The sequence below is a fragment of the Natator depressus genome, chromosome 6 (genome assembly GCF_965152275.1).
Source record: "Natator depressus isolate rNatDep1 chromosome 6, rNatDep2.hap1, whole genome shotgun sequence".
Lineage (NCBI taxonomy): Eukaryota > Metazoa > Chordata > Testudines > Cheloniidae > Natator > Natator depressus.
In genome coordinates, this window is record NC_134239.1 from 116,511,115 (window position 1) to 116,535,487 (window position 24,373).

The 24,373-nt window shown below is 43.1% G+C and overlaps 1 protein-coding gene across 1 annotated transcript in view; it reads right to left on the minus strand.

Moving 5' to 3' along the window:
• Positions 1-24,373, minus strand: part of SYNE2 (spectrin repeat containing nuclear envelope protein 2) — a 264,558-nt gene that overhangs the window by 154,661 nt on the left and 85,524 nt on the right. Inside the window, exons 35-47 of the mRNA XM_074956361.1 lie at positions 21,055-21,156; positions 17,959-18,159; positions 16,784-16,955; positions 15,478-15,590; positions 14,105-14,307; positions 13,556-13,675; positions 13,172-13,460; positions 11,725-11,894; positions 8,811-9,123; positions 7,554-7,718; positions 6,088-6,441; positions 5,217-5,351; positions 373-519 (exon numbers count right to left, since the gene is read on the minus strand). Coding sequence (XP_074812462.1) covers positions 373-519; positions 5,217-5,351; positions 6,088-6,441; positions 7,554-7,718; positions 8,811-9,123; positions 11,725-11,894; positions 13,172-13,460; positions 13,556-13,675; positions 14,105-14,307; positions 15,478-15,590; positions 16,784-16,955; positions 17,959-18,159; positions 21,055-21,156 — 2,484 coding nt within the window. The remainder of the gene's footprint in view (positions 1-372; positions 520-5,216; positions 5,352-6,087; positions 6,442-7,553; positions 7,719-8,810; positions 9,124-11,724; positions 11,895-13,171; positions 13,461-13,555; positions 13,676-14,104; positions 14,308-15,477; positions 15,591-16,783; positions 16,956-17,958; positions 18,160-21,054; positions 21,157-24,373) is intronic.

The window sequence follows — 24,373 nt, forward strand, 5'->3', positions numbered from 1 at the left end:
CATCTTTTAATCTGCTTTCTCTTACCTGGTGGAGACTGCTTTATCTAAACTAACCATAATAATATACAAGAGAGGAGTGGGGAACAGAGTCTAAAATAACACCCTCCAGCCTAGCAAATCTAAACACTACAAAATAAGGGTTAATTTGGTGGCATTGTGAACTGAATATGACTCACCCTTTATTAAAAAGATCCCCTAATGTACATTGTGTGGGGATAGCGATCACAAAATAGTTCCATATAAAATTAATTGACTGTAACGTGAGAACTGCTGTCTCCTTTTATAATGGGTCTTCAAGCAGACTATGTAACTGAAATGTTAAAATTCAAAGGTGTTTAAGAATGGAACTTGAATTAGTTGATCTTGGATTACCTCAGGATTGGAAACTGTTTCTTTGGACGATAGTCTCTCTTTTTCAGCTGCAAAGGAATTCAGCATTCGCTCCTCACTGCACAGCCATTGTTGGAACTGCTGTACATTTTCTCTGTATGCTTGATTCTTTACATCACTAGATTTCTTCTTGCGGTGTTAGGAAAAAGAAAGAAACAAATAATCCAAAGTCTTAATCAGACATGCTGACTAATAATTACAGTATTTCAAATGACAAGGTGGTGAACCTTACAATTACAAATAAATGAGGCAAATGCAACTACGACACGTAAAAGATTACACCAGGCAAGGTTATGGTAAGGAAGATGATTTACATGAAGAAGCAGAACTGTAATTTTGTCATAACAAATGTTTTGAAAAATTGCGGTTAGTGATGGATTAGCTCACTTCTTCTGATTTACACTTTTTACATTTCTTTACTTGTGGGATGCAGTAGCTTCTTGTCAAAGCGTTGGCTTTGATCTATAAAGCCCTACCTGGTCTGGTTCTTGGATACATATGGTAAAAGACTACACTTCTCTTCCTATGTACCAATCTAATGCTTGAGATTGACTGATGCCCTTCTGTACCCTCACTGGAGTAGAATCCTGTGGAACACAAGGTATTCTCAGAGAATGGTCCCCAGCCCTGGAATTTGCCTTGTTTTGGTCCAACCAGCCTCTATATAGTGAGGCATTTTCGGGAAGTTGATTCAACAGGGAACTCTGCTCAGTTTTATTTATGTTTGAATGAAATTTGGACTAGATAGTGAGATTATGACCCGTAGTAAGGAGCAGCGCATTTTTGCACTGTCCCAGGAGCAGCCCAAGAGGGAAAGTCACAATCTCCCTCCGAGCTCCCCAGCTGCTCCAAGGAAGGAACAAAACTCCACTGGTCTATACATCTGCCAACACATCTGTTGCAGCAAATACATTGTCCCAAGGGCAGTGGGGGGTGGGGACAGAACCAAGATTCCACACAATACTGCATGGAGGGAGAATACATAGGCTCCGCTTCCACTCCCATGCTGCTACCCAGGGTACAGATAGCCAGAACAAGGGAGTTCAGGGCGACTTACACACCCTTATTCCTTTGCTCTAACACAAAGCACAAGCCACAATCTGGCCCTTGGTCATTACAGGTTTTTGTAACCAATCTTGGTTATTGTACAGGTACAGTAGTAGATACTAATTACATCTGGCCAGACATTACACAGAGAGCACATGTTTTTATAAACTGAAACACAGATATACATATAAACCGGGTAAAATGCTAAAAGAACATCACAGGTGTAGATTTTATTTCCAGTGTCAAGTGGCTTGCAACACAGCGTTGTCAGCAAATCACTTCAAGGCCACGCACATGGATGAAATAAATCAATTCACACGTATTTCAAGTGTATCGGATAAATTCTCATTTTCATTATCATGGAGTTAGAGACATAAATCCCCGCACTCTGAGGCAAGAATACATCAGTATAACTGAATGGGATGTTTATTGCTATCATTTCCTCTGTAATTAAACTTTAAACATGTATTTTTTATGATTCAGCTGACCCTTACCACCTTGAGTACAATTATCTCCTCTTTTTGATTAATTGCCTTTGTCATTTTGTTGTCATCATCATACAGAGTAGTTGGAAACATTTTCAGCTGTGCTCCGCTTCCCTGCATGCTACCCTGTTCAGTCACCACCTGCATCTCTATATTGTGCTTCTCCTGGTTTTTTTTTTTGTTGTTTTTTTTTTAAGTTTACTATTAGTAAAGAGCTACATGCTGACACCAATACTCACACAGAGTAGTGTCCTACTTCACTGTGGTCCCACTAAAGTCAGTGGAACTGCTCGTGGAGGAAGGTTCTCGCTCTTAACCTACAGCCAAAGCATCAAAATCTGCTCTTAAATGATTACTTAGAGTCAAGATGTATGATATTTATTAAACTGAGCTTTAGCCTATGAAGACATGCAGGAGAGCCACCCAAACGGAAAGGGAACTAGCGGGCTAGCGGGACACCCAGACGATGTGAAGTCAGTGTCAGGAATGAGGGTCTGCAGCAGCACCTGCCAGTCGCCAGGCAGCAAATGAGCACACCTGGGCCATAGAATCATAGAATCATAGAATCATATAATATCAGGGTTGGAAGGGACCCCAGAAGGTCATCTAGTCCAACCCCCTGCTCGAAGCAGGACCAATTCCCAGTTAAATCATCCCAGCCAGGGCTTTGTCAAGCCTGACCTTAAAAACCTCTAAGGAAGGAGATTCTACCACCTCCCTAGGTAACGCATTCCAGTGTTTCACCACCCTCTTAGTGAAAAAGTTTTTCCTAATATCCAATCTAAACCTCCCCCATTGCAACTTGAGACCATTACTCCTCGTTCTGTCATCTGCTACCATTGAGAAGAGTCTAGAGCCATCCTCTTTGGAACCCCCTTTCAGGTAGTTGAAAGCAGCTATCAAATCCCCCCTCATTCTTCTCTTCTGCAGACTAAACAATCCCAGCTCCCTCAGCCTCTCCTCATAAGTCATGTGCTCTAGACCCCTAATCATTTTTGTTGCCCTTCGCTGGACTCTCTCCAATTTATCCACATCCTTCTTGTAGTGTGGGGCCCAAAACTGGACACAGTACTCCAGATGAGGCCTCACCAGTGTCGAATAGAGGGGAACGATCACGTCCCTCGATCTGCTCGCTATGCCCCTACTTATACATCCCAAAATGCCATTGGCCTTCTTGGCAACAAGGGCACACTGTTGACTCATATCCAGCTTCTCGTCCACTGTCACCCCTAGGTCCTTTTCTGCAGAACTGCTGCCTAGCCATTCGGTCCCCAGTCTGTAGCGGTGCATTGGATTCTTCCATCCTAAGTGCAGGACCCTGCACTTATCCTTATTGAACCTCATCAGATTTCTTTTGGCCCAATCCTCCAATTTGTCTAGGTCCTTCTGTATCCTATCCCTCCCCTCCAGCGTATCTACCACTCCTCCCAGTTTAGTATCATCCGCAAATTTGCTGAGAGTGCAATCCACACCATCCTCCAGATCATTTATGAAGATATTGAACAAAACCGGCCCCAGGACCGACCCCTGGGGCACTCCACTTGACACCGCCTGCCAACTAGACATGGAGCCATTGATCACTACCCGTTGAGCCCGACAATCTAGCCAGCTTTCTACCCACCTTATAGTGCATTCATCCAGCCCATACTTCCTTAACTTGCTGACAAGAATACTGTGGGAGACCGTGTCAAAAGCTTTGCTAAAGTCAAGAAACAGTACATCCACTGCTTTCCCTTCATCCACAGAACCAGTAATCTCATCATAAAAGGCGATTAGATTAGTCAGGCATGACCTTCCCTTGGTGAATCCATGCTGACTGTTCCTGATCACTTTCCTCTCATGTAAGTGCTTCAGGATTGATTCTTTGAGGACCTGCTCCATGATTTTTCCAGGGACTGAGGTGAGGCTGACTGGCCTGTAGTTCCCAGGATCCTCCTTCTTCCCTTTTTTAAAGATTGGCACTACATTAGCCTTTTTCCAGTCATCCGGGACTTCCCCCGTTCGCCACGAGTTTTCAAAGATAATGGCCAAGGGCTCTGCAATCACAGCCGCCAATTCCTTCAGCACTCTCGGATGCAACTCGTCCGGCCCCATGGACTTGTGCACGTCCAGCTTTTCTAAATAGTCCCTAACCACCTCTATCTCCACAGAGGGCTGGCCATCTCTTCCCCATTCTGTGATGCCCAGCGCAGCAGTCATAGCAAAGACACCGGATTGGCTAAGGCAGTTGGGTGGCATGCTCTTAAATCCAACAGCTGCAGAGGATCAGCAGCTGTTCAGTGCACATGCCTCTGGTTTTCTACCTCTGTGTACTTGCCTCACTGCAAGCCCTGCTCCTGCCTTGCTGTAGCCTAGACCCTGCCCTGAACCCAGCCTTGCTCCAGTCCTCTCCCAGCCCTGCTCCTACCCTCCTTGACTCCAGTTAATCCAGTTCTGACCTTCAGCTCTGCTTCCTGGCTCTGCCTCTGTCCCGACCCTTGGCTTTGGCATTCAGACTCTGACTAGAGTTCTGACCTTGGGCGCTGGCTCCTGAGCCTAACTCCTGCTCTGACCACTGGGACTGACAGCCAGCGTTTGTGGAAAATCAACGAAAAAGGCCTAAATCTACATGTAGGACAATGTAATAATGAAAGAGGCACTAGCTACCTATTCAGTACATCAAGTTGTGCCCTGAAAGCATTTTAAACAATCTAGAAGCCTGGCTCTAGAAAAGTAACTCAGACCTTGATTCTGCAAGCAGATCCCATAGAAGCTCAGCACAGGCATGAGTGTCCACCTGTGCAGATCTGCTTGTCGGATCAGGACCTTAATTTCTAACAAAAAAGTCGATGCCATTATTTCACCAACTTCTAGTATTTGTACCATAACTTCTCCTTAAAGGTACCTCACAATCCTACAGCCCTGGTCATGTCCCTTCTTCCTTCTCCTAGAGGCATCTGTATTTCTGGTTTCCACAACATTTTGGTGGTCTTTTTTCTGCCTCAGTTTTACCCATGGGCTGGGAGACAGGTTTAACGGTGGTTCTTTGAATGGTCTCTTCACTTCCACCTGTAGTGTCAAGGCACCTGTGCCTTGAGCCAACTTGCACCACTGCCACATTGCGTGAGGGTGAACAAACAGAAGTCACATCAAAGAACTCTGGCCACAGACAGGTAACCTTTATTTACTCAAACAATAGTGCATGTCCCACTGTGATCCACACACATTACCGTTCCTTTCTTTATTCTTGACATCATGACATGTAAAGCTATACATACACACTTTACCTTTAATTAGAACTTATTTCTCTGTTACCTGAGCTGTTTGCTCTTGTGTGTTCTTGCTTTGATGTGAATCTTTTAGAGGACTGTCTGCCAATAATCTGCTTTCTTCAGAATACAGATTATTTTGTTGCTCTTTCTCTGCTACATTTCCATTTAAACCTTGACCCTAAGAGAACCAGTAAAAAAACAAAATTTAAAATGAAAAATATTAACCTGTGAAACATAATTACAGTCTACAGAAAGAGGTAAAAAAAATCCTTGTACTGTGAGGTTGGCAAAAAGGAAGTAGAAACCTGTTGGCTTTAAAAACCATCTCTGATTTTGTTATAAAACTACTACAAAAGAAGCTGTTTAGGATTTACTGTCAGAGAATGGTTTCAGAGTAGCAGCCGTGTTAGTCTGTATTCGCAAAAAGAACAGGAGTACTTGTGGCACCTTAGAGACTAACAAATTTATTAGAGCATAAGCTTTCGTGAGCATCCGATGAAGTGAGCTGTAGCTCACGAAAGCTTATGCTCTAATAAATTTGTTAGTCTCTAAGGTGCCACAAGTACTCCTTTTCTTTCTTTCAGAGAATGGTCACAGCATGTTTTCTCTTTTACAACCTCCTCTTCTCACTCTCCTTGAAACTCCTGACCCATAATATTCAATCTGATTATATAAAAGACAGAAACTGAAGCATGAATTGACAATTGATGTTTTAAACAGAGTGAGTATCACGTTATTGTAATGTGCTGAACAGGTTTGGAGAATTCTTTTACATTCTTTAGTTTATAATTGTGCAATTTATGGAAAGTTTTATTAGGAAACTGAAAAGGTGCAATTAATTACATGCTTTTGAGAGACTGATGCCTTTTCGCCCAAAATTTCTCATTCTGGTTGTCATAAACACACATACTTACATGATTTAGTTTCCAGCATTCTTCCAGCTCTTCTGTTCTGCTGTTCTCTTCAACAGCAGTGGGAATATCAGAAAAGACCTGCTTCTCTCTCTTTATCATTGTATCTGCCTTATCCTGAGTCTTTATTTCCTCAGCAAATGCATGTTTTGACTCAAGGGTGTCACTGAGAATATTCTCACCCTCTTGCTTGACATTTTTAAGTTTGTCCTTCAAATTCCTGTGTTTATACTGAAGTGTTTCCATTTCATCCTTAGTAACCTTCTGTCCCGGTGAAGAGGTGTTTTGTTCAACAGATTCTGCTAAAGCCAAAATCTTCTTTAATGTGTCTTCACATTGACTAAGAGGTGCTTGTTCCTGTAAATGAGAGGAAAACATTTTTTATTGAAGTGTCTTGATTCCATTTACACAATGTTAAGATGACATTTGTAATAATAATTAATAATAATAATAATAGCTGTATACAGTGAATTACTAAAATCATTAACTTTTGTCATGAAGGGCAACGTATGCTGCAAGATTCACGAAATATTCATGTAAGCCTGCTTACTTGACGGCTGCAGAATGTCAAATACTTCAACTGTATTTTTAAAGGCAGCTGGATGCTTTTGTGATCAGGAACAACACTTACAACTATATAAATTAATGGAACAATCACATTTTATGCCTCAGGGCATATGCTGAACTTGGCAAGGGTTTAAGAAGGAAGTCTCCTTCCTCCCCACACCTCTATTATGTACTGCATTTCACAACCTGTTGGAGGGACAATGAGGGAGTTAACTTTCTTCTGAAGCAACAGGAATTCCCCAGTGTTGGAGTCAGGGTGCCTGACTTGACAAACCAATGGTCTGAGCTGGTATGTCATCCTTCAATATCTTTCTACACTCAGTGACAACACTGATATTCCTTTGAAGCGTATTTTCACAGAATCAAAAATACCAGGTTTTTAATAAAGATTTAATACTCAAACTGGCTCATGCCATTGTCTGGTCTGTCTCAACCCGTGCTACTCTATCCAGACAGGTTTCAGAGTAGCAGCCGTGTTAGTCTGTATTCGCAAAAAGAAAAGGAGTACTTGTGGCACCTTAGAGACTAACAAATTATTCTATCCAGACAGTCTGCATTCAGAACACTGGCTAATTTAGACACAACAGCCATATGTTTGAGAATCACTCTCTTCCTTGTGCCCCACTGACCAGAAGTTGAGTTTAAATGATCTAAGGCCCGAGTCTGCTTCCAGTGAAGCCAACAGCAAAAGTCCCTTGACTCCATTGGGAGCAGGGTCAGGAATGCAGTTATTTCAGAAAAGGTACATCACCCACACTTTACATTTTGGAGGGGGCGGTGTGGTTTAGTCAACTGGATTAATACAATTAACTCTCCTCCTTTATAAACGCAGCACTGTCTTGAAGCTCTATGATCCTGTGGCAGGGATCCATTAACAATAGTATCTAAAAACTGCACCATACCTGCAATTTCAACTGGTGTTTCTCAGCTGCTGGCTTTTCCACTGAGGTATCAGTACAATGACAAAGCTTCGCAGATAGTCTCTTCAGCATGCTACTCAAGGCTGCCAATGTATCCTGGAACACTTGGTGTTCTTGACCATGACCTTCCAGTGCCTGCGCAGAGTTCTAGAAGCCAATCAGTTTCTACTTTTAGTGCAGTGTTACCTCATACAAAACACAGCACATACGGATGGATGCTTACAGAAGGGTTTAAATAGCTCTGCTAGGGAATTGAAGTGTTTAGAAATTAAAAAGGTTGCCAGTTATTTGCATCTAAAACTAATGGCAACTGTACTTCACCATGATCAAACAAACAGGCAGATCCATCCCTTGGACAGTTGTATCCCTCCCATCACTGCGCTGTAAAAAACCACAGTCTTAAATGTAGTTGTACGAAAAACCCTATTTGTTATTCTCCTTCCCATAATCACTTGTCTATCTTTGTAAGCTCCTCTTACAAATGTAAGCTCCTCTGGTCAGGGGTTGTTCCTTCCTGAATGTCTGGAAAGTATCTAGCCCATTGTGGGCACCACCATAAAAAAACAATAAACAGGATGTCGGCAACATGCCCAGGGAGACCAAATTGCACAGCTGTGCTCCTCAGAGGATCCATCTTCTGTCCAAACATGAAGGATGTTTGGAGGGAGAACACCAGGGTAGGTGCAGGGGCAAAGCCAGCAGATCAACACCTACGTGGAACCAACAGTTAACCCTCATCCTCCTGCATGCGGGAAGAGGACACAACAGTGGTGAAGGCTACAGTAGCTCTGTAGGAACAGATTAGTAAAAAGCCTCTTTCTCCTCTTCTTTGCACTTTGTAACCATATGTTCTGATTTGTTGTTTGCCAGTATTTCACACTCACCTGCCCCCACTTTATATAATCGTTTACTCCTGGGCAAAGCGCAAGGCAGTAGAGGATCAAAACCTTAAGTGACTCCCACTTCCACTCTGTGGCCTGGGGAAGGATTCTGTACCTACCAATTTGCAGAGGAACTCACCACTAACAACTATTTCAGTTTTTCCCAGTGGAGAAGATTTGGCTTTAATTATTTAACTACCACAAACTAGTAAAGACATTCACTTCAGTGTGTCCTCACCTTTTACCATAACATTCTGATCTGATAGCTTAATGAGATAACAAGCAAATAATGAGAACTATAAATAATTAGGTATACTAAAACTAATAATATGATAAGGAAATATGGCATGATTCCAACCTGCAACTGGCTGAGCAGACTTTCATGTAGATATTTTAGTTCTATCCGTGATTCTTCCATGAAGCAGGAATCCTCAATACAATCCCGTAGGTAATCTCCTTGGCTTTTTAATTCATTCAATAGGAACATTAAACCTTCTGCTTTCTGCAGGAGTTTTATATAATTTGTTAACTGAGTTTGTTTCTCCTGCAAACCAGCATGAACATCAAAATCTAATTCCTGCTGCTGCTTCTTCAGTTCAGTTAGCACTAATCTCAAATCTTCTTTGCTCTGCATGTATCGTTTGTTTTGAAGCTGAATCTGTTCTTGGTGACTTGAAGAAGGGGAAAAAAATATATTAATAGAATTCAAGAATTTTGTATTATTTGTTTAGAAATATTAAACTGCAGTCATTAAATCATTAGATCCAATTATAATCATGGGTTTATTCTTTGAGTTGTAAATTACCCATAAGTAGTAAGGCAGGAATTTTCAAAGGGGCAGAAGGGAGTATAGCATCCAAATTTCATTGCATTTCAATGGTGGTTGAGTGCCTAAATCCCTTAGGCTCCTTTTAAATCTCAGTCTATGAAAACATAGTAGTTAGAATCTGAGACCTGCAGATCACGCTGTATATTCTTTGCTTCTCATTCCAATACGAGTGTTATTTTTAACTAAGTTAAACCTACTGTCTTTATGAACCTTTTGTTGGAGGGTTCTTGAAAAATGTAATATTCTGTAGAAAACACACACATTACCTTTTCATGATCATGAAAAGGATTTAAATACAGTACTGTGAAAAACAGGCAACTGTAATTACTCATACGAAAGACCAGCAGCACACTCAAATTTTCTCATACGTTCATACAGTCAGTGGGTAAGTAAATACATTTTGGAGAAGGAACTTATGTGCCAATAATTGAAAATATGACCTATTATGAACAGATCAAAATAAACAGATGTAGTTAAATCCAGAGTAACATTATTAATTTAATGTAAAACAGTGGCTAGAACCCAGAAAAGAATTGTTCTTGAAATGTGCTCACTGCAACCTTTAAGTGAGTGGGTCTGTGTCCGGCTAGGTGGAAGAAGGGCATTGCCCCTTTAAGGACCGTTTGCAACAGGGGGGAGAGAAAGAAGAAAGCTTACAGGGAAGGGCACAATGCACTTGGGGTGAGGTCAAGACCACTGCATTGCCCTTCCTGCTCACTGGAAGAGTGGAAGGGGTATTTACACCCCATAGAGCCACAGAGATGCCTTTACCAGGATTGGGCTGGAAGCGTCCCTTATAGGAGCTGAGTAAGGAGGGGTTGGGGGCTCCTCCATCTCATCGGGGGGAGGTGACACCCCTTCCTTTTCCTGACCTCCTTTAAGGGAGCTGGGTGGGAGGGTTGGGGCTCCTACATCTGAATCAGCAGGGACATGATCCCTTCCTCCCTGCACTCTACAACTTGTTGCCTGGTACTCCAAATATTATAAGTGAATAAAGATGCAGCCTAATTAAACCACATCCATGGCCTTCTGTCTTCCAGCATGGACAAATACTGCACGTTTCAACTCATTTAATATGAACAAGAAGAATCTCTCGCAGAGTTAGAACAAACTGGTTTCTAACAGGGTGACTTGTCCCATGGGCCACAGAGCCTGGGGCTAAGCCAATCCTGATTACAGGATGAGCCCCACCTGAGTGGAATCAGGTAATTCCCTATAAAGGGCAGCAGGTGGCTGTAGTGAAGGGGAGCTGCTCAGAGAGTACAGCGGCTGCTAGGGGTTCGCTGGCTTGACCAAGGCCTGGGATTTGAGACTAAGGGTATGTCTATACTACCCACTGGATCGGCGGGCAGCAATCGATCCAGCGGGGATCGATTTATCGTCTACACACGATAAATCAACCCCCAAGCGTTCTCCCGTTGACTCCTGTACTCCACCACCGCGAGAGGTGCAGGCAGAGTCGACAGGGGAGCGGCACCAGTCGACTCACCGCAGTGAAGACACCGCGGTGAGTAGGTGTAAGTACGTCAACTTCAGCTACGTTATTCATGGAGCTGAAGTTGCGTAACTTAGATCCCCCCACCCACCATGTAGACCAGGCCAAAGACGTCAGGCAGAAAGGGCTGCGAGTAGCCTGCTAAGGCAGGAGACCCTGGGCAAGCAAGGAAAGAGTGCAAAAGCTCTCCAGGCAAGGAAGCCTGGGAGTAGGAAGAGAAATGTTTGGTTGGGGGATATTAATTATAACTAGTTGAGTTATTTTCTGTGAATAAACCCAGTCTCCAAGCTGAGGTATTTCTGACCTCAGAAAAATGTGTGGAGTCTGTCTAAGGAGCAATTTGAGGGAGAAATTATTAGCCATGCACTGCAGAGGCACTCATGGCCATGAAGAGGCCCTCAGTAAGCAGTCACATCGCTACATGGTCTTTTAAAAACTCTGTGCTGTTAGTGACATACAGGTTTCTTTAAATCTTAAGATTGATTCTGACACAGTGTAAATGTGCATAAGGCCAGATCATGACTGGCCATGGATGGGTTGCAAAGGGTACATGGACCAGCTACCATCTCAGTGGGAGCAAAGAAGGCACTAGGCTAGTGCTGCCAATAGCTATTCCAAAGCTGGGGTTGGATGAACAACTCCTCTCTGCATTGCCAACTCCATCTGGGCTCCCAGAGGAATTCTGGCTGAGCTAGCCAAAACCTTTCTACTAGGGGTTTCTGCTCTTCCTCCTCATAGCCCATACTCATGGCCAGTAGCTTAAAGCAACTATATGTCCTATCATGAATACTGCAGAAATTCAAATATTTTTCTACTTGTCATTTTCTTGTCCTGCCAAAACAAAGAGCACAGAAGCTATATACTATACTATATACAAAGCAGGAAGAGGAATTAATAGCCATAGTACATAAAGCTACAGTGCCGGTCTCTTTGTAAGCTCCATGGTACCTTAGATATTCGGTGACTAAATGAATAGTGCACTCCCATTGATTTTGGAGATCAGAAATGGTCTGCTGAACGGCAGGATCCTTCACTCCTTCTGTACTTGTTAAGATTTCGCCCAGAGCTATGATGTTTTGCATTTTAGCATCTCCCTTATCTTTGAGAAAAACTATTTCCTGCATAAAACAAAAGAGCAGAAGCAGAACATGTAACATACTTTATTCATTTACTTGTAATTATTCTAACAAAGGGTATCACCTACAAAATGTTTTATTCTTTGTCTACTGCTGTTGAACAAAAACAATTATCACTTCTATGTCCTTCATAATTGATATTAATAATTGGATGGATAATCCAGTTTAAATGTTAGCATTCCATAATGTACCTAAGATTTTTTAACACACCCATTCCCTAATACTTCTATAGACCAGTGTTTTTTAACCACGGGTACGCATATCCCTTGGGGTACACAGAAGTCATCCAGGGGGTACATCAACTCAGCTAGATATTTGTGTAGTTTTTCAACAGGCTACATAAAAAGCATAAGTGACGTCAGTACAGATTAAAATTTCATACTTCAATGACTTGTTGATGCTGTTCTATATACTGTACACTGAAATGTAAGCATGATATTTACATTCCAATTGATTTATTTTATAATTGTATGGTAAAAATGAGAACGTAAGCAATTTTTCAGTAATAGTGTGCCATGACACTTTTGTATTTTTATGTCTGATTTTGTAAGCAAGTAGTTTTTAAGTGAGGTGTATCTTGGGGGTCCACAGGACAAATCAGACTCCTGAAAGGGGTACAGTAGTCTGGAAAGGTTGAGAACCACTGCTATAGGAGAACAAAACACCAATATCATTCTGATAAAATAAAGCAAAAATTTGCTTCAAATACGATGAGTCAGAGCCCAACACTCATTGCAGCCCCTTTAAGCTGTGTATAAAGGCCAAAGCACCATAAAGACCCATTTCTAGCTGGGGGAGGAGTCTCCCACCCTGGGCACTGCAGAAGACAACGGTAAGGCTTACCCTGTGAGGACCCTCTCACAAACCTCAGCATGGGGGTGGGGATTGGATAGGTGGGGTGTGTCAGAGGTGAGCCAACAGAACACAGCACTGCCAGTATTTCAGGCAGCACTGCAGCCTACAAGGGAGGCTATACTTTACACAGGCCCTCTGGACTGTCTAATTTATGCTGGGGATCTTTCCAGCTTCTGGAACAGTCAGGATTGGGAGAAAACAAAGCCACTGTATCCCTCCCTTCCCCCTAGGCTGAGAGTTCTGTGCTGCCCAAATGTGTTTAATTAACCACACAACAACATGCTTATTTGTACACTGTAATCATCAATGACATATGGTGGGTCTAATGAGATTATTATACACCATACATTTCCCGTATATTACCCTCAGCTGGCAAAATCAGAGTAGTAAATGTGCTGCAGTACCTTTATTTGATGTATTCTTTCTTCCAGTGGCAACTTGCCTTCCCGTGAACTCAAGCCAATAACTGATTCTTTAAGTCTTTTTATCCAAGACGACATGTTCTGTACAAGCGCTTCCAAATTCTGCCCTTCCATGGACCGTGTCTGAGTAATTCCTAGCGCTTCACTTACGTGTGTCTGTAGTTCCTGATACCGACTAATGAGATGACTGAATTTGGACACTGTTTCATCTCTTGTAAACCCAGACTCCCTCAAAGAATTTGCCAGCTGAGACAGGGAGTGAAATGATTCTCTAAAAAATACAACAAATGAATCACAGTGTATCTGCTACAACAAAGAGGAGTCAAGAAAGATACAAACTATCCCCACTCCCCAAGACAAGGCTACCTTTGCTTTATTAGCATTTGGTAAAAGTTTTCTAATTTTATCTTCTCATTTTTGGTCTCTGGCAATTTTTCTTCCTGAATGGTGAGCCATTCCTTCAAGCCACTGCTGTCTTCTTGAAGTCTAAAGAAAAACATAGACAAAAACGTATACCTTGGTAAGTAAGAAGTATTATATCTGTAATTACTAAAAAATATTGACAGTAACATTTCACTGTAACGGATATGAAATTATCTTGGCCTTGATTCAGCAAGGTATTTAAGCACATACGTAACTAAGCATGTGAGTTGTCCCACTGATTTCAACTGAACCACTGACAAGTTTTAAGCACATGCTCAAATACGTTGCTGAATCGGGGTCCTCATGATCTCTTTATTGTTAAGAAAACTGAAGGAGAAGTGAAACAAAACAGAAGAAAACATCAGCAGATTCCTCAGTAACACACCATTTATAATGAAAATCAGAGTTATTTATTCTTCATTATGGTTATTTAAGAATATCACTTTGTATCATCTCTAAGTAAGCAGCTGGGAATTAATTTTAGCTCCCTACCTAACGAGTTGCTGCAGAGAAGCACGAAGTTTCTTTTCTTGTTTTTGACATTTGGAGGTTACGCTTTGTAATTCTGCTTCTTGATCTCTCACCCAGCTACTAAGCTGGTTAACACTTGCTTCAGGCAAATAACTCTTCACCTTACTCAAGAGAGATTTTACCTCTTGGATGTCACTCTCTTTGCCTTCAAAAGTTAGGAAACTCTTAATAAAAGCACAAACATGACAAATTAGAGATGCATTTAGCAAGTTTGCTGCTATATAACATATATTTATATTCTATATAAACTTCTGTTTGTGTTATCACTATAGGCTTTTTTAAAAAAATCATTAATATCTTTTGCAAGGTATATTTACAGTGTGCTATTCATCTAAAACCCACCTCACCTAAGTGCAAAACTAAAAACTCCCTTGAAATATAAGGGGAAAGTGAAGAAGAAGAGAGGACAAAGATTTTCTTCTGCGATAAAGTACACAAAGCAGAAGCATGAACCAAGCATCCACAACTTTCATATTCAAATCTCTCATTAAGACTCACTTCTTCTATCAAGCTTTCAACTGTTGATAAACTATGACTGTCTGCTCTAGCCTGCAATTTCCATTATATCAGTCTGACAGAAGAAAGGGAAGGGAAGGCAGGAAGGAAAAGGTTGAGGGCAAACAAGAGTATCAACACTGATGGACTGGAAATCATGGAGAGGCTAAGTAACAAAGAATAGGTGTGTGATGGGCAATGCTGAAGGAGACCAGGTGATGGTCAGAGAGGGGGAACGCAGCAACAGAGAGATCAGAGAGAGACCAGTGTGTGGTGAAGATCAAGTCAAGTGAACGGCCCTTTTGGTGGGAGGGAGAGTTGAACCAAGGCTGCAGGTTGAAGGAAGACATGAAGGTAAGGAAACATGCGGCTAAGGAGTCAGATCGGTCATCAATGTGGAAGATGACATCATTGAGGATGAGTGTGGGAGATTCTGAGGAAAGGAAGAGAGGGAGCCAGGAGTAAATCAGAGAGGAAAGGCCGATGGGAATGTGTATGCCTAGGGCTCCTAGGTGGCTATAGAAATATACAAAATAATAATAATAAGGGTGACATACTGGCTCCACTGAAGTCCATGTAGTTAGTACCTTCTAGCATCTGAACTTTCCTAACTATAGGTTAGAACTTTATCTCAATGTACACTTCTTAACACAATTTTACTACCCCTTCCACTAACTGCCACACTGCTTTGTTTTTTAAAACAAACATTCTTCACACTCAAGCCTGAATTTACAAACTACAGCAGGTGAATCTACTCCAAAGTACAGAGTCCCTTGCTAACTTGGGAGGGTGCACCCTCCTTCCAAAGCCTTACATTTTAAAATATTCTAATATCTTACCATGAGCTTCTGCAATTTTTCTTCCAATGTCTGTTTTGTTTCTGATGGGTCAAAACAATCCTTTAAAGATAGCTGAGCGCTGCCGAACCAATCATTAAAATCCTTACACTGATCTGTGGAAAGATAGAGTCTGACTTCTTTTTTTCTTATCCAGTAACAGAAAATCTCTACTCAACATGAAGATTCCAGTTAATCTCCTAATTAATCATTATATTTATCAATGCTGTCCCTGGATGCTGCCTCTCACTACGTGCAACATGACAGAAAATGCTGCAGTCCTTACGTCTTTCTTTTGGAACCAACCTTGTATGGACAGTGAACATGACACGCTGGAGGGCCCAGCTCAGAGGCCTGTTTGTGGCATTTTCCGAAAACGTTGCCTGAGATAATCTATCAACAAACATTCTGATTTACTGTTGCTACACTGGCTTCTATCACAAATAAATCCTACTCAGCAATTACTATTCCCAGTGACTGCAAGCTGATATTCTCTGTGGGCGTAACTCCAATAGGATTACACCAGTAGATTAAAGATACCCATCGTCCTGTGTTTGGCAACTAGAATATGTCACCTAGAACTGAAAATACACATTTATGAATAGGCCACATCAAGAAGCTAAGCACTGTTCACACATGCATTGCAGCAGCAAAGTTCTGCTAACCCTTCCTATTGCCAGATCTCAAAAGCTGATCTAAAAAGATAGAATCTTGAAGGAGTTCCTCAGACACTATGGAACACAAAGATCTGCCATGATTCACCACACAGGGCCCAATCTACAGCCTTTATTCTAACAGAACTTCCATTTAATCCAATAGGAATTTTGTGCAAGTAAAGGTTTCAGAGTAGCAGCTGTGTTAGTCTGTATTCGCAAAAAGAAAAGGAGGACTTGTGGTACCTTAGAGACTAACCAATTTATCTGAGCATAAGCTTTCGTGAGCTACAGCTCACTTCATCGGATACATTCAGTGGAAAATACTGAATGCATCCGATGAAGTGAGCTGTAGCTCACGAAAACTTACGCTCAAATAAATTGGTTAGTCTCTAAGGTGCCACTAGTACTCCTTTTCTTTGTGCAAGTAAAGACTATGGGACAGAACCCACAGCTCAGAAACAATATGGAGACTGAGGGTCAGATCCTGAGCTGGTGTAAGGAGACATGGTTACTCTGCAACAAATGGAACTATTCCATCTTATGCCAGTTGAGGATTTAGCCCTCAGTTTTTACTTGCAAGTTACAACATTCAAGCACGTGCTCAACACAGATATGTATGTCAGTCTTGAAAAGTGAAACCCATTTTTGCTTACAGTTCAAAAGACTGATAAAATGATCCTGGAAAATGTGTTTCTTTGTATTAAATAAATCAGTGATACACTGAAGCTGCTTCTTTAATTCAGCCACTTCTGGAGTCAGACAACCTGTCTTTTTTTGGAGTAATTTCACATGGTGTTTTTGTTGGAGAATTTTCTGATGTAGCTCCTAAATTAAAAAAATAAACAAATTAAAAAGAAAGAGACGTATTGATATATTAAAAGGCATCTAAGGTTAAGAAGAAGGTTTCAGCATACACTGTACAAAGCTGTTTTGCGACAAATTAAATTGTTTTAAGAAGGGGTCATTTCCAAATATGTCAAAATATATTAACATTATTTATGCAACAAGTGAACAGGGATAAATACTAAGCGATGAGCAGGTGTTATTAAACACACACAGACACACTTCTGCATCACACACAACAGACAGGTGGAGGTTAAAGCAGTGTAACAAACTGCAGGGCCATAAATAAATAGCATTTATCATGCACCTTTGTATCACCTGCACTATGCACACTAATCCATCTCACAGGGACTTAATCTAACATTTGAAACCTCTGAGCAGTCACAGGGTTGTTGGTTTTTTAAATAAATGTTCTTCTGACAAATACATTTTTACTTCTCTCCAAAACATGGAATTTGGTATCTCTAGACCCTGCAAGGCTAGATGCAGGAGGTCAGATCCTTAGCCCTGCTCTATCCCTTCTAGTGGCACAAACGGGGTAGAAAGTTGGCTTAAATAGCCAAGTGAGGATTCCCATGCATAGAGGAATGCCCCCGTGGCATAAAGTCAGCATAGTTGGCTCTGTATCACCAGCTCCTGGCAAACGATATAGTTCTACAATATAGCTCAACATCCTGATGTGACCCAGCCCAATATATGCACTGGGAATTTAATACCTTTTGGGGTGGTGCGTGGTTACCAAGCCCAACACAAACTACTATTTCAGGTAGCTAAAAGGACTGATTAGCTAGCTATAGTAATGTTCAGAGAAAGTATTGTTTGTGGGTAACTTTGGGAAACATTGGGAGTCAAGCTAAAATCTTTACTTTATTGTTCTACCAGCTTCAACCCTTTTAAAATACATGGCAGAAACACATATGAAAAGCTTCCCGTGAAAGAAAAGGTTATCAAAATTACAGGAGATGCATAATTTGATATACAGTACCTCTAATTTCGTAAAGATCTCTAAAGTGTCAGAGGGAAATAAAGCTTTTAAAAGTGATTCTGTCATCCCAATCTGCGTCTTGGCTAGGTCAAGGTCCCCTTTTAGCTCCGCTGAATTGCTATTGAGTTCACTGGGTCTCATCTTATTTGGTAAGTGCTTTCGTATTAGCTCCATTTTGTTCTCAACAGATGACTTGATGACCTTAAAATTGGAAATGCACAAGCAGCATAAGAAGTTTTACTGGACTAGTTTCCTACAAAATGAGGCTCAAGAGAGTTTATTCCTTTTTATACCTAACCTTTCTACATTAATTGCATTTTCCTCCATTCTAAACTACCATATTTTCCTTTTTTTAATCTCTGATATTTAAAAAAAAAATCTAATCCTACACTGAGAGTGTTGCTGCTGCTTTAAATGAGTAAAGTTTATTCTTCTGACTACATTAATACTCTCAGCTGAACATGGGCACTAGTCTCCTCTCCACTTCTGGGAACAACAAGGAGCCAGACCTCTCTGATCCATTCACCGACATTCTGCCCTGTCTCAGGCATCCTGTAGAACAGAGGCAGGCAAACTTTTTGGCCTGAGGGCCACGTCAGGTTTCGGAAATTGTATGGAGGGCCGGTTAGGGGAGGCTCTGCCAGGCTGTGCCCTTGCCCCCTATCTACCCCCCCTTGCTTCTCGCCCCGTGACGCCCCCCCCCCCCCCGGGACTCCTGCCCCATCCAACCCCACCTGTTACCTGATGGCCCTTGCAGGACCCCTGCCCCATCCACCCCCACCCCCTGCTCCCTGTCTGCCCCCAGAACTCCTGCCCCTGACTGCCCCATCCAACCCCTCCTCCTTCCTGACTGCCTCCACAGGACCCCTGCCCCCATTCAATCCCTCCCCGTTCCCCACCCTCTGACCGCCCCGACCCCATCCACACCACCGCCTCCGGACCACCACCCCAAACTCCCCTGCCCTCTCTCCAACTCCCCCTGCCCCCTTGCCATGCAGCACAGAGCACCGGTGGCTGGCGGCACTACAGCCGCGCCGCCCAGAGCATTGCACCGGTGTAGTGTAGTAAATTGCTCCCCGCAACTGCTACCAGTAGCACATTCCTACGCGGAGCAGTTTAATACACTACACCAGCAGCATGGCGAGCTGAGGCTGCGGGGGAGAGGGAATAGCGGGGGAGGGGCCGGGGGCCAGGAGCTCAGGGGCTGGGCAGGAGGGTCCTGCGGGCCGGATGTGGCCCACGGGCCGTAGTTTGCCCACCTCTGCAATAGAAGCATTGCCACCAGAGTGCCACATGGCTCCACTCCAGGCTTCCAAAGACACAGCAAGGAGGGAATGGAGACAGAAGGGAGCAGAACAAGTCCCCATCAGCTCACAAGGCAACAGGATCACTCCATGGCCTTCATAGCTGCTCTAGGCCCACAGAAATAGCCCCACAGGGTTGCTTACAATGGTCATGTCCTCACCCCAAAACACCATCCTTGAGTGCTAGGGCACACAAGAAGCTCAGTCTGAATTGCACAGGGGTTGTAAACCCTCTACATAAACTCGCCACACTGATTCTGCTCTTTTTTGGAAATATGTGCCCATATGGGGGAGAAGGCTTTGTCCTTAACCTAGGGAATTAATGCACCAATGCAAAAACATTTATATTCATTTACTACAGAACCTACAAGAAAAAGAAAACAGTGAATACCATAGACATGTTAAAAGTACATTGTAAAGTATCTTGTTGCCTGCCTGGAGTTCCCCTTGGTGCAAAGTGGCGCTGCAATGTCCTCTACTTGGAGCAGTGGCTGAGGGCCTAGGTCCTACCCCCCTGGAAATCAATGGGCATCCATCCATTAGCTATAAAGGAAGTTGGATCAGGCCCTAAATCAGGGGTAGGAAAACTTTTTGGCCCAAGAGCCACATCTGGGTGGGGAAATTGTATGCAGGGCCATGAATGTAGGGCTGGGGCAGGGGGCTGGGGTGCGGGAGGGAGTGTGGGTGTGGGAGGGGTGCGGTGTGCAGGAAGGGGCTCAGGGCAAGGGGTTGGGGTGCAGGAGAGGCGCAGGTTCAGGAGGGGGCTCAGGGCAGGGGGTTGGGGTGCAAGAGGGGTGTGGCAGGGGGTTCGGGACAGGGGTGCAGGAGGGGGCTCAGGGCAGGGGGTTGGGGTGCAGGAGGGGTGTGGCAGGGGGCTCAAGGCAGGGGGTTAGGGTGCAGGAGGGGGCTCAGGGCAGGGGGCTGGGGTGCAGGAAGGGGGTGCGGGGTGTGGGAGGCAGCTCAGGGCAGGGAGTTGGGGTGCAGCAGGGGACTGAAGGCAAGGGATCAGGGGGCTCAGGGAAGGGGATTGGAGTGCATGGTGCAGGAGGGGTTTGGGGTGCGGGCTCTGGCCCAGCACCGCTTACCTCGAGCGGCTCCAGGGTGGCAGCGGCGCGCAGTGGAGCTAAGGCAGGCTCCCTGCCTGCCCTGGCCCCGCACCACTCCCAGAAGTTGCCAGCATGTCCGGCGGTGACTCCTGGGGGATGAGTGGTGCAGGTGGCTCCGCCACGCGCTGCCCTTGCCTGTGGGTAACACCCCCAAAGCTCCCATTGGCCGCAGTTCCCCATTCCCAGCCAATGGGAGCTGCGGTGGGCGGTGCCTGCAAGCAAGGGCAGTGCACAGTGCCCTCTGTCCCCGCCCCCCCCCCCCCTCGGGGCTGCAGGGACATGATGCTGGATGCTTCCAGGAGTGGTGCGGGGCCAGGACAGGCAGGGAGCCTGCCTTAGCTCCACTGCACCATGGGGCTGGCAATCCCGCGGGCTGGACTGAAAGCCCTGATGGGCCGGATCTGGCCCATGAGCCGTAGTTTGCCCTCCCCTGCCCTAAATGCCACAGTTTGATCCCAGAACAGCAGAGGACAGACTGAGCCGTTAATATTTAAAAATACTGGTTTGGTTCAGACAATTTATTTGAAAAAAGGGGCAAATTAAATGTTGATCCTAATACGCAACAGAAACATCTCCCTTGCCTGTGGTCAAGGCAAACCAAAAGTAATGATTGTGATGAACAGGGCACTAGCGGCTAGATTACAGTTATCAATGCTATCATGTTAACCATATAAGTCACCCCTTACCTGGAACTCCAATGGAGGCTCACTGTTATGAAGAAGATGCTCTATCTCAGCCACTTTTCGGTCAAATTCCTCTAAGTTTTGCTCTTGAACCTGTAAAGAAGTCTAAAGGGGGGGGGGGACACCAATATATCTGTAACTACATCATTTTCTGTCAAATTAATTTCCATTTTCCTGCTAGAGTACATTGATGATGTTACTAATTTATTGAGCCTGTGTGCTCAATTCCCTTTCAGATTTCCATGGGAGTTGTGTGTGAAATGATTTCAGGATCAGTCCTATTTATGAGAAATACAATGTAGCAACTTAGAATTTTTTGTACCAGCAATAAGAAAATCTAGACCTGGAGTTAAAAATAACAATCTAGTGCAAATGAAAAACCTAAATTATTATTTTATTTTTTCCATAGCACAGTTACTATTGTAGAAAAATAGTCTTAATTTTGTACTTAATTCTTGATTGTCAAGTCAAAACATACTCTAAAATACCCTCTGAAGACACAGACTAAATCAAGAATTATTACAATCCTGATTATATTTTAAGGATAATACTTTAGGTTGATTTGTTGATATTTCATAATGCTATCTGCATCTATGTAGATTTCCAGGTATATAATGGCCCAATCCAACACCTACTGAAGTCTTGGGCATTGGATCAGTCTATCAAATGTGATTGTCCAAGTTAAAATACCCTGGGTGAGCTTAAACTTCTGAAACAGGTGCGATCAGAAACATTCTACGTGTCACATTCATGAATACATGTGCCTCGTTCACTCAGGGCAAAATATTTCTTTCTATTCTCCTTCTCTACCTACTTAGCAAGTGACTCATTTCCGTCCACGCACTTATTCCAGTTCGCACAAAGGGGAGTTTCCAGTTTCATGCCAACAACATAAAGAAAGTTGTGCAACTTCTTTCACGTAATTTATATGGAAACCATCTTTTACATGGGCTGTAAAATATTTAACAATCTAGCTCCTGTCACGTTAAACTTTTTGGAAACTTATACACTTAAAATGAGCTGCACTTAACTGCACTGCTATAATGGAGCTGTGATTAAGGATGATGGTTAATATTACATACTAAATATGTGGTAACAATTTTATTGCACAAACATTCACATAGAGATATTTCATGGCAAAGGAAAAAATGTATAAATGGTCGAGATTTCCTGGGAACTTACAGAAGTCTTACACTTAATGTAACTATGCTGGATCAGTTTTCCTTCCTTGCCTGATCTCTTTTGCACTGCTGAAGCGATGCATGGGTGATGGAATCTGATTTTATCTCCCCTGCTGAAGGTTTTTCCTCACATAAGGGAATCCACATCTGGTGTAAACGCCACATAGTTCCTACATCAACCACCCCCAACCCTAGTAAAGGAGGCATGCCAGGGGTGTGGCCATGGCATACTGTGCTTCAACAATTTCTATGTGACAAAATGGCTCTTAGGGGACAGATACCAGCTGGTGTACTTTAGAGCAGCTCTGAGGTATTCCAAACTATTCCAAGATAAACAATAAAAATATGAAAATAGCAGTATATAGTGTGACGTTTCACTCCATATTCTTTATGAAAATATGCTTATGATATGAATATAACGGATATATACTTTATGCAAGATCAACAAGGAATGCGGTGGCACCTTAAAGACTAACAGATTTATTTGGGCATAAGCTTTTGTGGGTAAAAAACTCACTTGCATCTGAAAAAGTGGGGTTTTTACCCACGAAAGCTTATGCCCAAATAAATCTGTTAGTCTTTAAGGTGCCACCACATTCCTTGTTGTTTTTGTGGATACAGACTAACACGGCTATCCCCTGATACTTTATGCAAAATGGGTCTTGTAAGGTATTATTGAAGAGGTTATGATTTACTGAATGTGATTATCCAATCTGTATGCCTGCATCTTTTCTGTATCTGAAGTTAGGAATATTGACTATGTATCTGTATTTCAACTATGCTACTTTGGGGGACGCCCACTGCTAACACTTAGGTACAACAATGGAAAAGCCAGACATGGCTCATGGCCCATCAGCAAGGACAATGGACTGTGAAAAGCTTGGCCTTCCTGTGGACACTCCATACTGACACTGACTCATGGATGGTGTGATACTACAGAGTTAGGAGGTCTTGTCACCTGATACTAAACCTTACCTGGGACTTCTTGTAACTTTCCCCTGGAAGGGAAGGTGGGGGGGGGGGTCAAGTCTGGGAAACAAAGGATTGCTGCCTTATGTAAATCCTATTTAACAGTGGGGAGGAAGGCAAATGGGGCTCCTCCTCTCCATGGCTATCTGCCCAAAAAGAAAGACCGCAAAAGGCACCTGAAGGGAAGGCAGGTGGGGAGTCCAGACTGAGACAGAGGTCCAGTCTGAAAAGGAATATAACTGGAACTCTGAACCACAGAAACTTTGCAACCTGCCTGCAACAGTATCTAGGGTGAGAAATACTATTTGTAACCAATTTCTTTAGTGAAACTAGCTTAGTTTACGTGTTTGATTTCATTTGGTCAATAATCTGCTTTGTTCCATTTGTTAGCCCTTTTACCACTTAAAATCTACCTTTTATAATAAAATTTGTTTTGTTTATTATTAAACCCAGTTTCTGTAATTTCTAACTGGGTGGGTGGGGGGGGGGAGGGAGTTGTGCATACCTTCCTCCACATTGAGGGAAGAGGCAGATTTAATAATATATCTTTGGGTCTGCACTCCAAGGGAGGTGGACACCTGAGTGCTAGAGCAAGTCCCTTAAGCTGAGCCTTCCCAGAACTGATCTCAGTGTCTGTTTCATTCTACAGTTGGGGGTAGCGCAGCCTGTGTGTTTGTTGGAGCAGGCTTGATAGCCTGACTCAGCAAGACAGGTAAAAAAGGGTGCCCAAACTGGCATAACAGGCAGGCTCAGTGGTATCTCAGTACATCAGGTTGCATCTCAAGGGGTCCAACCCGTCACATATAGATTTAAACACGGCCATGTACAGATATACACATATATATGTACGTACACACACTCACACCCTTATCCCTGTTTCTCTGACAGGTTCTATGTTTGGAGCACATTGTGGGTGCTATTATACTATACGTACTCTTGCACTCAGGGCTTGTCTACACAAACATTTAGTTCTTGGCAAGCTGGGGTGTCTATCTACCCTGCACTAACCTGCTGCAAACTAACTGTCTCCATGAACCCTGCTGACTTCCATTATTTGATCTAGTCACATTTCAAAGAGGACTAAATCAAAGTGCATTAACGAACCATTCAGTTTCCAGGATCTGCATCCTAGTGAGGTACACAATTAATTCAGTGAAATTGCTCCAAAATTG